The 15,514-nt window shown below is 49.2% G+C and overlaps 1 protein-coding gene across 13 annotated transcripts in view; it reads right to left on the minus strand.

Moving 5' to 3' along the window:
* SYNE3 (spectrin repeat containing nuclear envelope family member 3) overlaps positions 1-15,514 on the minus strand; it is a 166,204-nt gene that overhangs the window by 35,323 nt on the left and 115,367 nt on the right. For all 13 annotated transcript variants that reach the window (XM_068254741.1, XM_068254748.1, XM_068254745.1 and 10 more), the window contains exons 17-19: positions 6,933-7,034; positions 4,949-5,188; positions 474-569 (exon numbers count right to left, since the gene is read on the minus strand). In XM_068254741.1, coding sequence (XP_068110842.1) covers positions 474-569; positions 4,949-5,188; positions 6,933-7,034 — 438 coding nt within the window. The remainder of the gene's footprint in view (positions 1-473; positions 570-4,948; positions 5,189-6,932; positions 7,035-15,514) is intronic.

Here is a 15,514-nt window from a genome sequence, read left to right on the forward strand (position 1 = left end):
GCAGCTTCTTGTGCTGTGTGAGGAGTCTGACAAGGAGTGAGGAGGGGGGAGGCAGGAGAGCAGCATTGGGGAAAAGCAGCTTGTTGTGCTGTGTGAGGAGTCTGACAGTGAGTAAGGGAGAAGGCAGGAGAGCATCATTGGGGAAAAGCAGCTTGTTGTGCTGTGTGAGGAGTCTGACAGTGAGTGAGGAGGGGGAGGCAGGAGAGCATCGCTGGGGAAAAGCAGCTTGTTGTGCTGTGTGAGGATGAGGATGACAGTGAGTGAGGAGGGAGGAGGCAGGAGAGCATCATTGGGGAAAAGCAGCTTGTTGTGCTGTGTGAGGAGTCTGACAGTGAGTGAGGAGGGGGGAGGCAGGAGAGCAGCATTGCACTTTTCCCCCTCATGACCAAATAATAGAAGGTCCCAGCACTGTCCCATATTCCGTGACCAGCGTTACACTGTGATGTATCAGAGAAGAAAGTGACAGATCTTACCTGGATATTACGTGTATTGTCTGTCTTCCGGGACTCTTAGCGTCCGAATCCTCTGCCTGGCCTGGTGAAAGTGTTCCCTGGGTAGAGCCGTCATCCCTGCACAATAACATAGGGAAGCTTTAATGTTCTGCCAAATCAATTACAATATATAAATCAAACCAGGGCCGGTTCTTTCATGAAGCAAGATGAAACATTTGCATCAGGCGCAGGCATTACAGGGGCAGCATGTTGGTACTGTGTTTACACTCACACAGCATGCAGGCAAAGTAGGAGGAGAAATGAGAGGAGAGCGAAGTGAAAAAGGTGAGCACTAGGGAAAAGCTGCTTGTTGTGCTGTGTGAGGAGTCTGAGAGTAAGTGAGGAGGGGGGAGGGAGGAGAGCATCATTGGGGAAAAGCAGCTTGTTGTGCTGTGTGAGAAGTCTGAGAGTAAGTGAGGAGGGGAGAGGGAGGAGAGCATCATTGGGGAAAAGCAGCTTGTTGTGCTGTGTGAGGAGTCTGGCAATGAGTGAGGAGGGAGAGGGAGGAGAGCATCATTGGGGAAAAGCTGCTTGTTGTGCTGTGTAAGGACTCTGACAGTGAGTGAGGAGGGGGAGGGAGGAGAGCATCATTAGGGAAAAGCAGCTTGTTGTGCTGTGTGAGGAGTCTAAAAGTAAGTGAGGAGGGGGAGGCAGGAGAGCATCATTGGGGAAAAGCAGCTTGTTGTGCTGTGTGAGGAGTCTGACAGTGAGTGAGGAGGGAGAGGCAGGAGAGCAGCATTGGGGAAAAGCAGCTTGTTGTGCTGTGTGAGGATGACAGTGAGGGAGGAGGCAGGAGAGCATCATTGGGGAAAAGCAGCATGTTGTGCTGTGTGAGGAGTCTGACAGTGAGTGAGGAGGGGGGAGGCAGGAGAGCAGCATTGGGGAAAAGCAGCTTGTTGTGCTGTGTGAGGAGTCTGACAGTGAGTGAGGCGGGAGAGGCAGGAGAGCACCATTGGGGAAAAGCAGCTTGTTGTGCTGTGTGAGGATGAGGATGACAGTGAGGGAGGAGGCAGGAGAGCATCATTAGGGAAAAGCAGCATGTTGTGCTGTGTGAGGAGTCTGACAGTGAGTGAGGAGGGGGGAGGCAGGAGAGCAGCATTGGGGAAAAGCAGCTTGTTGTGCTGTGTGAGGAGTCTGACAGTGAGTGAGGAGGGGGGAGGCAGGAGAGCAGCATTGGGGAAAAGCAGCTTGTTGTGCTGTGTGAGGATGAGGATGACAGTGAGGGAGGAGGCAGGAGAGCATCATTGGGGAAAAGCAGCATGTTGTGCTGTGTGAGGAGTCTGACAGTGAGTGAGGAGGGGGGAGGCAGGAGAGCATCATTGGGAAAAAGCAGCTGCTTGTTCTGTGTGAGGAGTCTGACAGCGAGTGAGGAGGGGGAGGCAGGAGAGCAGCATTGGAGAAAAGCAGCTTGTTGTGCTGTGTGAGGAGTCTGACAGTGAGTGAGGAGGGGGGAGGCAGGAGAGCATCATTGGGGAAAAGCAGCTTGGTGTGCTGTGTGAGGAGTCTGACAGTGAGTGAGGAGGGGGAGGCAGGAGAGCATCGCTGGGGAAAAGCAGCTTGTTGTGCTGTGTGAGGATGAGGATGACAGTGAGTGAGGAGGGAGGAGGCAGGAGAGCATCATTGGGGAAAAGCAGCTTGTTGTGCTGTGTGAGGAGTCTGACAGTGAGTGAGGAGGGGGGAGGCAGGAGAGCAGCATTGGGGAAAAGCAGCTTGTTGGGCTGTGTGAGGCGTCTGACAGTGAGCGAGGAGGGGGAGGCAGGAGAGCAGCATTTGGGAAAAGCAGCTTGTTGTGCTGTGTGAGGAGTCTGACAGTGAGAGGAGGGCAGAGGCAGGAGAGCAGCATTGGGGAAAAGCTGCTTGTTGTGCTGTGTGAGGAGTCTGACAGTGAGTGAGGAGGGAGGAGGCAGGAGAGCATCATTGGGGAAAATCAGCTTGTTGTGCTGTGTGAGGAGTCTGACAGTGAGTGAGGAGGGGGGAGGCAGTAGAGCAGCATTGGGGAAAAGCAGCTTGTTGTGCTGTGTGAGGAGTCTGACAGTGAGTGAGGAGGGGGAGGCAGGAGAGCAGCATTTGGGAAAAGCAGCTTGTTGTGCTGTGTGAGGATGAGGATGACAGTGAGGGAGGAGGCAGGAGAGCATCATTGGGGAAAAGCAGCATGTTGTGCTGTGTGAGGAGTCTGACAGTGAGTGAGGAGGGGGGAGGCAAGAGAGCATTATTGGGGAAAAGCAGCTGCTTGTTCTGTGTGAGGAGTCTGACAGTGAGTGAGGAGGGGGAGGCAGGAGAGCAGCATTGGAGAAAAGCAGCTTGTTGTGCTGTGTGAGGAGTCTGACAGTGAGTAAGGGAGAAGGCAGGAGAGCATCATTGGGGAAAAACAGCTTGTTGTGCTGTGTGAGGAGTCTGACAGTGAGTGAGGAGGGGAGAGGCAGGAGAGCAGCATTGGGGAAAAGCAGCTTGTTGTGCTGTGTGAGGAGTATGACAGTGAGTGAGGAGGGGGGAGGCAGGAGAGCAGCATTGGGGAAAAGCAGCTTGTTGTGCTGTGTGAGGAGCCTGACAGTGAGTGAGGAGGGGGGAGGCAGGAGAGCAGCATTTGGGCAAAGCAGCTTGTTGTGCTGTGTGAGGAGTCTGACAGTGAGTGAGGAGGTGGGAGGCAGGAGAACATTATTGGGGAAAAGCAGCTTGTTGTGCTGTGTGAGGAGTCTGACAGTGAGTGAGAAGGGGGGAGGCAGGAGAGCAGCATTGGGGAAATGCAGCTTGTTGTGCTGTGTGAGGAGTATGACAGTGAGTGAGGAGGGGGAGGCAGGAGAGCATCATTGGGGAAAAGCAGCTTGTTGTGCTGTGTGAGGAGTCTGACAGTGAGTGAGGAGGGGGGGGGGGGGGGCAGGACAGCAGCAGTGCTTCATGTGACTTGCACAGCAGAAGGGAGGAGGTGGCACTGCTGCCCTGACTGAGGAGGAATGGAGTGGCTGAGGGTGAGCGGTGTGTTTGTCACAGACTCACAGCCAGCCAGTGAGCTATAGGGCTGAGCTGCAGCATGTCATGTGAGAACATTAAAAGGAAGCAGAGCGAATTGTCAGGTTCTGTGCATTCATTCTAAATTGGAGGGGGGCAGGGGGCTTCATCCTTACAAGTTTGCCTCAGGCAGCAAAAAGACTAGAACTGGCCCTGAAGCAAACCTACCCCTAAGGGAGGTTTATGGAAGGTGTGGACTTCTGGGGGAGGGGCTGTGTGCGCGCGGTCCTCCCTCACAGCCTCCAGAAAGCCCGCTGCACGCTATGCTCTGCATTAACCTCCCGGCAGCTACCATGAGCCAGGCTCGGGGTTACCGCTAAGGAGGTCAAAGGAAACCCGAGACAGTATGCAATGCATAATTTATACTTACCTGGGGCTTCCTCTGGCTCCCTCTCCGGCCGCTCCACTGTCCTGTTCTCTGCTCAGACAAATTGGCCAGCTGTGCTCCACTGCGCTGTGACTAGCCAGTTTTATTGACCGGAAAACAGGACATGGGAGCAGCCAGGAAGGACGACGAGGGCGCCTGCGGTCCACATGGGGCTAGAGGAAGTTCCAGGTAAGTATGAATTATACACGACATACTGTCTCAGGTACACTTTACATTATGTCCAGTTTTGCCGGATCACTTGCAATCTCTGATGGTCTCGGGCTCAGACATGCCTTAAAGCACCACTATCGCGAAAATCCTAAAATTTAAAATACATATAAACACATACAAATAAGAAGTACGTTTCTTTCAGAATAAAATGAGCCATAAATTACTTTTCTCCTATGTTGCTGTCAGTTACACTAGTTAATAGAAATCTGAAAGAACCGACAGGTTTTGGATTAGCCCATACTCTCATGGGGGGGGGGGTTTTCAGGGTTTTGTTTATTTTCAAAAGCACTTAGTGAATGGCAGTTGCTCCATCCAACTGTCGAAAAAGTGTGCAGCGATCAGGGAGGCTGGGCAGCATCTTTGTATAAATCCTTTTCAGGGAATGTCTTTATAAAGAATTAAAGCCATGCTGAGAATCCCCTATGAAGAGATGGACTAGTCTAAAACCTGTCGGCTCTGTCAGATTTCTACTACCTACTGTAAATGACACCAACATAGGAGAAAAGTAATGTATGGCTAATCTTACTCAGGAAAAGCTTACTTCTTATTTGTATAGATTTACACATATTTTAAATTTTACAATTTTTCACAATAGTGGTCTTTGCTACACACATCCATTGGCCAATCTTACCACTTCCATATAATATTACAGCTTGCCTGCAAATTCTATTCATAGTATTTCAAATCTGTTGGCCATCCTAATACATGGAGGTAGTGAAAGCGGCCAGTCATTGGCCAATCAATATTGCATGTGTGTAGCAGGCTTCAGTGACACCATAGAACATATACAAAGTACGGGGTCTAGGGGTGAGCCTGGGTAGTGTACCTGGGCTATTATCATCATGTGATTTACCTGGAGGAGGGCGGAGTCTGGTCACATCCATCCCTGGAGGAGGGCGGAGTCTGGTCACATCCATCCCTGGAGGAGGGCGGAGTCTGGTCACATCCATCCCTGGAGGAGGGCGGAGTCTGGTCACATCCATCCCTGGAGGAGGGCGGAGTCTGGTCACATCCATCCCTGGAGGAGGGCGGAGTCTGGTCACATCCATTGTCAGTGTCTCTGACAGGCAGCCTGCTTCTTCTGTAGCCAAACCTGCGGCGTATTAACATGTAAACTGCTGTAACCTGATGATGGACACACCAAACATTGTCCACAACCACACTCTACAATGCAAAACGGAAGGTATTTGTGATAATTCAGGCTAGAGCAAGTTCCGAGATGTCTTCCAGTGCATCACTGTTGAATATGCAAATCATCCTTTGTTGTCCCTGGAAGTTAGCCACTCCTCCAGAACCGCTGGAATGCAATGATGTGTCAGCTTGTTATTTGTACAGAGCCACAATAATCCAACATGCATTCAGACTGTTTCGGATTGTTTGATCCTCATCAGTGCATGGCATGGAATAATGTGGCTCTATGGGGCAGGACTTGAAGCACCCAGAGTTACAGACTACCCAGCATGCTCATGGTGACCCAGAACTCCTAGGAGTGTATAAGGGGTTACAATGGACCGAAAAGCCTCCTTACTAAAACACTAAGCAAACCCAACGATCTGGTTCACCATGAGCATGCTGGGTAATCTGTAACTCTGGGTGCTTCACGCCCTACCCCATAGAGCCACATTTATCCATGCCATGCACTGATGAGGATCAACCAGTCTGTATGCATGTTGGATTATTGTGGCTCTGTACAAATAACAAGCTGACACATCATTGCATTCCAGCGGTTCTGGAGGTGTGGCTAGCTTCCAGGGCCAACAATAGTTAATTTGCATATATTCAGCAGTGATGCATTGTGGGAGACAAAGCTCACGCCAACCTGAATTATCACAAATACTTTCTGTTTTAATAAAGCAAACTTCTGTTTTGCTTAATATTTTAGTAAGGGTGCTTTTTGGTCCTTTGTAGCCCCTCACACACTCCTGGGAGTTGTGGTTCACCCTGAGCTTGCTGGGTAATCACATTCTAAAATGTGTGAAAACGATGGCTATGTTAGATTAACTGGAAGGTTCTCTGCCTTTTGTGTCACTTAATTTGCTGGACAAGTGGTTGCTGATAAGTTCATGCGAACAATCAGTCACTGACAGTCCTCAGAGGAGCTCACAATCTAATCCTACCACAGACATAGTCTAACGTCCTTCCATATTATTATTATGTATTTATATAGCACTGACATCTTCTGCAGCACTGTACAGAGTACATAGTCATGTCACTGACTGCCCTCAGAGCACCTCACAATCTAATCCTACCATAGTCATAGTCTAATGTCCTACCTTATTATTATTATGTGTTTATATAGCACTGACATCTTCTGCAGCACATTACAGAGTACATAGTCATGTCACTGACTGTCCTCAGAGGAGCTCACAATCTAATCCTACCATAGTCATAGTCTAATGTCCTACCATATTGTTATTATGTATTTATATAGCACTGACATCTTCTGCAGCACTTTACAGAGTACATAGTCATGTCACTGACTGTCCTCAGAGGAGCTCACAATCTAATCCTACCATAGTCATAGTCTAATGTCCTAACATATTATTATTATGTATGTATATTATTATTATGTATTTATATAGCACTGACATCTCCTGCTGCACATTACAGAGCATATAGTCATGTCACTGACTGTCCTCAGAGGAGCTCACAATCTGATCCCTACTATAGTCATGTGTTCATCGTAGTCTAGGGCCAGTTTTAGGGGGGGGAGGCAATTAATCTGTATGTCTTTGGGATGTGGGTGGAGGCAACCTACGCTGACACGGAGAGAACATACAAACATCAACATTTAATAAAATTGCTAACTTTTTCTTTAAAAGCAAAGGTAGAGTCACCTCTCTGGGTCTTTTGTGTTGATCCCTCCAGGCATCGGATTCTTCTTACGGACTGAGACATCATCCAAGTCCTCCGAAGTGAGGGAAATATCATAGTGTGCTCTACAAAGACATAAATAGAGGCGTATTTATAGCATTAACATTACTGAACTCAAGTCCAAAAGACAGGTGCAAAAGTAGAAATATACAGAAGAGGTGAGGGGTGTGGAGGATAAAAATATATTCATTAGTTCTTTCTTTTGTTGTCAGTTCTACTCCTTACTCCCCAAAGGCAGGGCCAGGCCGAGGCAGAGGCAAGAGAGGCTTCAGCCTCAGGGCACAGTGTAGGAGGGGGCACAGGGCAGGGCCGAGAGAAGCTCCAGCCTCAGGACGCAGTGTAGGAGGGGGCGCAGGTCCGAGGCAGAGACGAGAGAGGCTCCAGCCTCAGGGCGCAGTGTAGGAGGGGGCGCAGGGCGGGGCCGAGGCAGAGGCGAGAGAGGCTCCAGCCTTGGGGCGCAGTGTAGAAGGGGGCGCAGGGCTGGGACGAGGCAGAGACGAGAAAGGCTCCAGCCTCAGGGCACAGTGTAGGAGGGGTGCACAACTCACTCAGCTATCATTCCCCTATTGTGTTTGAAGTATTGGGAAATAATAAAAGGGGATACATGGCAGTGAGTGCAAGCCAGATAACTAGAGATTAAGGTGTTGGGGGCCCTGGGGTGCCTCTTAGTCTAATAGCAATCAGTGTGTGACGGCTGGGGTGGGAGGGATGGAGGAGGGGCCTCTTAGTGTAATAGCAATCAGTGTGTGACGGCTGGGGTGGGAGGGATGGAGGGGCCTCTTAGTGTAATAGCAATCAGTGTGTGACGGCTGGGGTGGGAGGGATGGGGGAGGAGCCTCTTAGTGTAATAGCAATCAGTGTGTGATGGCTGGGGTGGGAGGGATGGGGGAGGAGCCTCTTAGTGTAATAGCAATCAGTGTGTGACGGCTGGGGTGGGAGGGATGGGAGGAGCCTTTTAGTGTAATAGCAATCAGTGTGTGACGGCTGGGGTGGGAGGGATGGAGGAGCCTTTTAGTGTAATAGCAATCAGTGTGTGACGGCTGGGGTGGGAGGAACCTCTTAGTGTAATAGCAATCAGTATGTGACGGCTGGGGTGGGAGGGATGGAGGAGCCTTTTAGTGTAATAGCAATCAGTGTGTGACGGCTGGGGTGGGAGGGACCTCTTAGTGTAATAGCAATCAGTATGTGACGGCTGGGGTGGGAGGGATGGGGAGGGGCCTCTTAGTGTAATAGCAATCAGTGTGTGACGGCTGGGGTGGGAGGGACCTCTTAGTGTAATAGCAATCAGTGTGTGACGGCTGGGGTGGGAGGGATGGGGAGGGGCCTCTTAGTGTAATAGCAATTAGTGTGTGACGGCTGGGGTGGGAGAGGGATGGGGGAGGGGCCTCTTAGTCTAATAGCAATCAGTGTGTGACGGCTGGGGTGGGAGGGATGGGGAGGGGCCTCTTAGTGTAATAGCAATCAGTGTGTGACGGCTGGGGTGGGAGGGACCTCTTAGTGTAATAGCAATCAGTATGTGACGGCTGGGGTGGGAGGGATGGGGAGGGGCCTCTTAGTGTAATAGCAATCAGTGTGTGACGGCTGGGGTGGGAGGGACCTCTTAGTGTAATAGCAATCAGTGTGTGACGGCTGGGGTGGGAGGGATGGAGGGGCCGCTTAGTGTAATAGCAATCATTGTGTGACAGCTGGGGTGGGAGAGGGATGGAGGGAGGGGCCTCTTAGTGTAATAGCAATCAGTGTGTGACGGCTGGGGTGGGAGGGATGGGGGAGGGGCCTCTTATTCTAATAGCAATCAGTGTGTGACGGCTGGGGTGGGAGGGATGGAGGAGGGGCTTCTTAGTGTAATAGCAATCAGTGTGTGACGGCTGGGGTGGGAGGGATGGGGGAGGGGCCTCTTATTCTAATAGCAATCAGTGTGTGACGGCTGGGGTGGGAGGGATGGGGGAGGGGCCTCTTAGTGTAATAGCAATCAGTGTGTGACAGCTGGGGTGGGAGGGATGGGGGAGGGGCCTCAGTGTAATAGCAATCAGTGTGTGACGGCTGGGGTGGGAGGGATGGAGGGGCGCAATTTGGTGTCTCAGACTTGGGTGCAGGAGGACCTTGTCCAGGCTCCATTAAGGTCACCCTCCTTAAGAGCCTGAAACACGGAAGGAGTTGACCACTTGTCCAGACTTGATCTTCCCCTGTGGCATTTTTTTTTCCAGTTATTTATCCGTTGACTTGTTCTATTCTCACTTTCTGGTTTTTCTGCATCTCACCTTTCTCTCTTATAAGGGATATCTATGATGTACAACCTGAATATTACCCAAATGCAAGTTTGTTGAAATTATTGCTACTTTTACTTATTTCTTTGTATCGCCTGTTAAAATTTCAATAAAAACTTACTTGATAAAAAAAATTATATATATTCCTGTGTGAGTCAGTCTGCCGTGTAAATTACATCTGTACACAACAAACAGAACAGAACATTCGTAAAGTGCTTTTCTCCCGTAGGGCCCAAAGTGCATAAGCTAATGTGATGGTTACAGGGGAAAAAGTAATGTGATGATAAAGGCCAGACTAAACAGATGGATTTTCAGTTTTTATTTAACCACTTAAAGAGTCTGAAGCGAGAGTAAATCTCGCTTCAGACCTCATAGATAGCATGGGCATGTGTGCCCCTGCTAAACCGCCGCTATCCCGCGGCTTAACGGGGGTCCCTTCACCCCCAAATCCCCTCGGTGCAGCGGGGGATCTCTTCCTGGTTGGGGCAGGGCTAACCGCCGCAGCCCTGCCCCACGCGCATCTGTCAGCGCGTATCTCCGCCTCTCCCCCGCCCCTCTCAGTCTTCCTTCACTGAGAGGGGCGGGGGAGAGGCGGGGATGCGCCGCTGATAGACACGACTGGAGGCAGGGCTGCAGCCGTTAGCCCTGCCTCCAGGAACGACCAATTCCACGACTAACGTTTGCGGGGGTGGGTTTGGGGGTGAAGGGACCCCCGTTTAGCGGCGCGATAGCGGCAGTTTAGCAGGGGCACACGTGCCCCTGCTAACTATGAGCTCTGAAGCGAGATTTATTCTCTTTAAGCCCTCGGTCGTTTTCACTTTATGCATCCGAGCAATGTTCACCTCGCATTCATTAGCCTATAACTTTATCACTACTTATCACAATGAACTGATCTATATCTTGTTTATTCCGCCACCAATTAGGCTTTCTTTGGGTGGTACATTTTGCTAAGAGCTACCTTACTGTAAATGCATTTTAACAAAAAGAAAAAAACTGAAAAAATTATTATTTCTCAGTTTTCGCCCATTATAGTTTTAAAATAATACATGCCTCCATAATTAAAACCCACTTATTGTATTTGCCCATTTGTCCCGGTTATTTCACCGTTTAAATTATGTCCCTAGCACAATATTTTATTTGGAAATAAAAGAGCATTTGTTTCTGTTTTGCATCCATCATTATTTACAAGCTTATAAAAAAAAAAAATATAGAAATATTTCATCTTTACATAGATAAGTTTAGACCCTTAGGTACATATTTATGTGTTTTTTTTTATTGTAATGTTGGTTTTTTTTAATTAAACATTTTATGTGGGTATTTTTGGGAGGGTGGGATGTAAATAGTATTTGATTTGGGGAAATATATGTGTATTTTAATTTTTTTTTTACTTCTAGATGTAGTTTTACTTTTTGGCCACAAGATGGCAACCTTGAGTTTGTTTACATGACGTCACTCTAAGCGTACAATGTACGCTTAGAGGGACATAGGAGTCAGAAACAGCGAAGCTTCCGAGAGAAGCTGTCGCTTTTTCTGCGGGGGAGAGGAATCAGTGATCGGGCACCATAGCCCGATACATTGATTCCTGGGCTAACGATCCACGGCCGGGAGCGCGCGTCCAAGGGCGCGATCGGCCGCGGGAGCACACATGTCCTCCTTGACATAGAACTACGTCAAGGAGGACAAAGTGGTTAAACATGTCCAGGGTTGGAGCTGTCTTGATTAAGTTTGGCAAGGCATTCCACAGGGTAGGGGCAGCATGACAGAAAGCTCTGGCTCCAAAGGTTTTTCGATGGACTCTGGGGGTTGTCAAGTTATTGGATCCTGCTGATCTGAGGTTGTGGGCGGTGTGATGAAGTTGCAACAAATCCTTCAGGTATCCGGGGCCTAGGTCGTGCAGGGATGTGAATGTTAGCATGTCAATTTTGAAAAGGATTCTCCATTTTATGGGTAGCCTGTGTAGTGAGTGAAGGATTGGTGTTATGTGGCAATGGCGGGGTTGGCCTGATAACAGTCTTGCAGAGGCATTCTGTACTAGCTGCAGGCGATGTAGGTCTTTGTTTGGAAGGACAATTTATATTTAGGGCTGGTGCACACCGGAGCGGTTCTGGAGCGTTTTTTAAAACGCTTGCAGGGGGAAAACCGCTTGGCTAGAATTGCGCTAAGGCCCGGTTCACACTTGCGTTTTGATCAAATACTTACCAGTGGCACGGGGCCCTTCCGGTCCGGCCCGTTCTGAGAACTTCCGTTCGCCATCAGGAGGCCATCAGGATCCGGTCAGGTGACGTTCAGTTTTCGTCTGGATCTTCTTCTGTTCTTCATGCATTCTGGATCCGTTTCCGTTTTCAAAGAGGGGCCTGGAAGGTCTGGAAAAGCGCTGGAGTCCTTCTTGGGGAGAGCCTGCTGTGCGGACATCATCCTCCTCCTCTCGCGGGGCCCTGCGTCTGGATGGTCGTGTCCTTCCCTGTCCTCCGCTGTGTTCTGGGGTAGCTGTGGAGAGGCTGGGGGCTGTCCGGCGCTGGGTACATCCACATGGCCGCCTGCACCATAGAGAACCCCACAGGAAGTGTGTTGCGCCCTTCCGTTTCCCCTCAGTTGCTGTTGTCCTGGATTTCTTGTCCGGATCCGGTCCGATGGACCCGTCCGGAAAATTGGAGCAGGTTGGAAAATTCCGGACCACAGACCGCATCCGGAGGAACGGACGAGTGTGCACGGGTCCATTGATTAACAATGGACCCTTAATCGTCCGTTCCGTTTGCGGACTTTGCGGTCTGGCTGCGGTTCGCAAAATAACGGTAGTGTAAACCGGGCCTAAAAATCTGCTTCAAAAACCTCTAGCGTTTTGTGGATCTGCTAGAGGTTTTTGGTGTGCACTGGGCCTAACTTGGATAAAAAGCTACATTTAGGAGGGGCGGAGTCAGCCATGAGCGGGTAAAGACGTGCTGAGGCTGAGCTCCCCGCTCTGTAACGCTTTACACCCTAAAAACATTAGAATACCTCGGCGAAATTCTACCAGAGTATGGCTACTGCTTCCAAGAGGAGAAATACACAAGCAAGAGAAGCAAAAAAGGATTCCACGGTACAGCAATCCGTCACAAAGTACCTCAGGTCCACGGAGAAGACTCCATCAAAGATGGCCGACGCTGATGCTACGGCTGCCACAAATGAGAAGGCCTCTGATGCTACGCAGCAAGAAGCTACAGCACGCTCACTAAACGAAATCCGGGACTATCTGCATAGCCTGCCTACAAAAAGCGATTTAACGGATCTCGCCGAAAGAATCACAGCCGCCACAAGAGCAGACCTGCAGATACTCAGAGCGGAGGTAACAACACACGATACCAGGTTGGTGGCTCTAGAGGCAGACATGGCGCTTGTAAAGGCAGACCTGGCGAAACTGCAGGCAGCACACTCCCAGCAACAAACACTGAACACACACCTGAGAGTGGGGCTAGAAGATATGCAGAACCGGAGCAGGCGTAATAACATACGCTTGAGGGGCCTGCCTGAGTCTGTGACCTCACAACAACTATTGACTACCGTTACCGCCATCTTCAATGGTCTCCTGGGTAACAGAGCAGAAGAGGCGATGGAGATCGATAGAATCCACCGTTCCCTCAAAGCTATGCCTAAGGAGGGAGATCCACCGCGGGACGTCATATGCAGGCTACATTATTTCGGGGTGAAGGAATGTATAATGAAGGCAGCGAGAAATAGAGTAGAAATACATCACGAGGGGCATCAACTTACCTTCTTCCAAGACCTGGCTCCAAGCACTCTAGCCCAGCGCAGGGCCCTACAGCCACTTCTGAAAATTCTACATGAAAACGAGGCCTCCTACCGCTGGGGATTCCCCTTCCAGGTAATCATTACAAAGGGAGATAAGTCCTTCACTCTGAAAAACCCGGCTGAACTGCCGGACCTGTTCCAGTCCCTAGACCTCCCTGAAGTGGAAGTACCGGAATGGATCCCTGAGCAGCTGGCTATAGGCCTTCCGCAACGGCCGAAAAAACAGAAGCAGAATCGGAGAAAATCGCGTGAGGAAATGTAAAAATATTTCAGATCACCCATATCCCCATCGGATACCAGATAAGTCTATCTTTATTACTTTGGTTTAGAGTTGCCGACACGACGGGGGCCTTATACCTCCCCACACCTACAGGATTGACATTCAGCCCCTTGGCTGCATGCTGCAGAGGCGCCAGCGTAGGCCTGAATCTGAGCGACCCGACCCTGCACGGGGTAATGAATAGGCGAATGGCTTACCTATGCGCATAGGAACTTCTACCAACCTGAACATTTAGAAACGACAAAGATACACTAATGTTAGCACTAGAACACAAATTCCACATGATATAGCGCACTTACGGGCACACAGGGCTCCAGCATAGGTGGGGTGGGCTAGGGATTTCCCGCTTTTCCTCGTTACTAACTTGGATGTTCTAAGGTCCACGGAGGAGCAATAAGAACCATGTAATGGCATTGTGTCCCTTGGTAGCTAATACAGCATTAGTGGCGGAGCACGAATGGGACCCGTATTCACGACGGAAACAGCCACAAACAATTATCACGCAGCGCAACCTAGGAACCGGTGCCTGTTTTGGATGGTTCACATCTAGCCATTAGTTTGCATGAAAATTTAAGGGTTCTCAGCTTGCTGAACTTAGCTACTTATCAAGCTTATACCGACTTGCTGTTTGTATGCAACTAGACCATACTTATATAAATAAGGTTAACAACGTGGTCTTCTGCTGTGCGCTCTGGCCGTCTGGAGGATATGGGGACACGAGAAGTGTAGTTTACAATGCGGTCTCCCTACGTCTATAGTTACAATTATACAGCACCTAGCTTGTCTGGTGGGCGGCTGTAAGCTCTTAAATTAGGGGCTTTGTATAATGTACCCGATCCCGGCCATAACTCTTGGACTGATTCCACTACAATATACAAACGGGGACAAGAGACTAGCGCCCCTCGTGTCCTTTGATGAGCCAGAGCGTGCAGTAGAGTTGACATGCATTGTAAGTTTTATCATACAAACCCCAGTGGGCCTATGACAGCATACACGGGAATGGGCCGCCAGGGGATGATAACCAAGAGGGAAACCCATACAGGGGAATACCTCTGGAAAAATGAGCTATAGGGAAGGGGTGAGATCAGGGGGGAGGGAATTGCGGCCCTAGACTCATGCTATCTTTAACATACCGCCAAACTGATTCACAAAGATGGGGATACTGGGATAGGGTGAGAACATGAAAACCTTATAATATCAATGGAGCGGGGAGGGAGGGCTCGGAAGAGAGTTTGGCCCTTAATGGTTCCTTCTTCCCCACATAGGTCAGTCCTTGTGACTATGAAAGCTTATGTTTTATCACTTTGCACTATTGTGCTACAATCTAAGATTTGTAAAATTTTACGTACTACGTTTATTGTTTGTACTGTTGTTCAAAAGTTTGAGTTAAAGTTATACTATGGGTCCAAGTGTATTCCAGTTATAGGTGCCACTGAATGGTTGATCAGATGGCACAAATAAAAGTTCTATCTATAAACACCAGGGGGTTAAATTTACCAGAAAAGAGGACTGCTCTATTAAGTGATGCGTGGAAACAGAGGGCTACGGTAATTCTGTTACAGGAGACACACTTCAGAGGTGAGGACATACCACGTATAACTAATAAACGTTTCCCACATATTTACACGAGCAACTCACCCGACTCAAAAACAAAAGGAGTGGCCATCCTGTTAAGCAACAACCTACCATTAGAAAATGTAGAGGTGCTAAAGGACGACCGGGGCAGATTCGTTATGATCAAAGGCTTTTTGTTGGGACGTAAGTACACAATCTGCTCTATTTATGCTCCAAACCTTGAACAAACGCCCTTCTTAGTGCACTTTCTTGACACGTTAGATACATTTGCTGAAGGCAGCGTTGTAATTGGGGGAGACCTAAATGTCACACTAAATCCTGAATTGGATTCTTCCCAAAGTAAATCATATTTGTCCTTCTCCAAAATAAATAAGATTAAGAAGGCATTTCAGGAAAGGCAGCTAGTAGATGTCTGGAGATTGCTCAACCCAACTACCAAAGACTACACATTCTATTCTGGGGTACACAACTCTTACTCCAGAATAGATGTTATCCTGATATCACATAACCTCTTATCAGAAACTCTCAAAGCAGACATTGGTATAATCTCTTATTCTGACCACGCTCCAGTGATACTGGATCTCAACTGTACACCTAAAACAAACATGCCATTCAGCTGGAGACTTAATTCCTCAATGCT

The sequence above is a fragment of the Hyperolius riggenbachi genome, chromosome 9, assembly GCF_040937935.1.
Source record: "Hyperolius riggenbachi isolate aHypRig1 chromosome 9, aHypRig1.pri, whole genome shotgun sequence".
NCBI lineage: Eukaryota > Metazoa > Chordata > Amphibia > Anura > Hyperoliidae > Hyperolius > Hyperolius riggenbachi.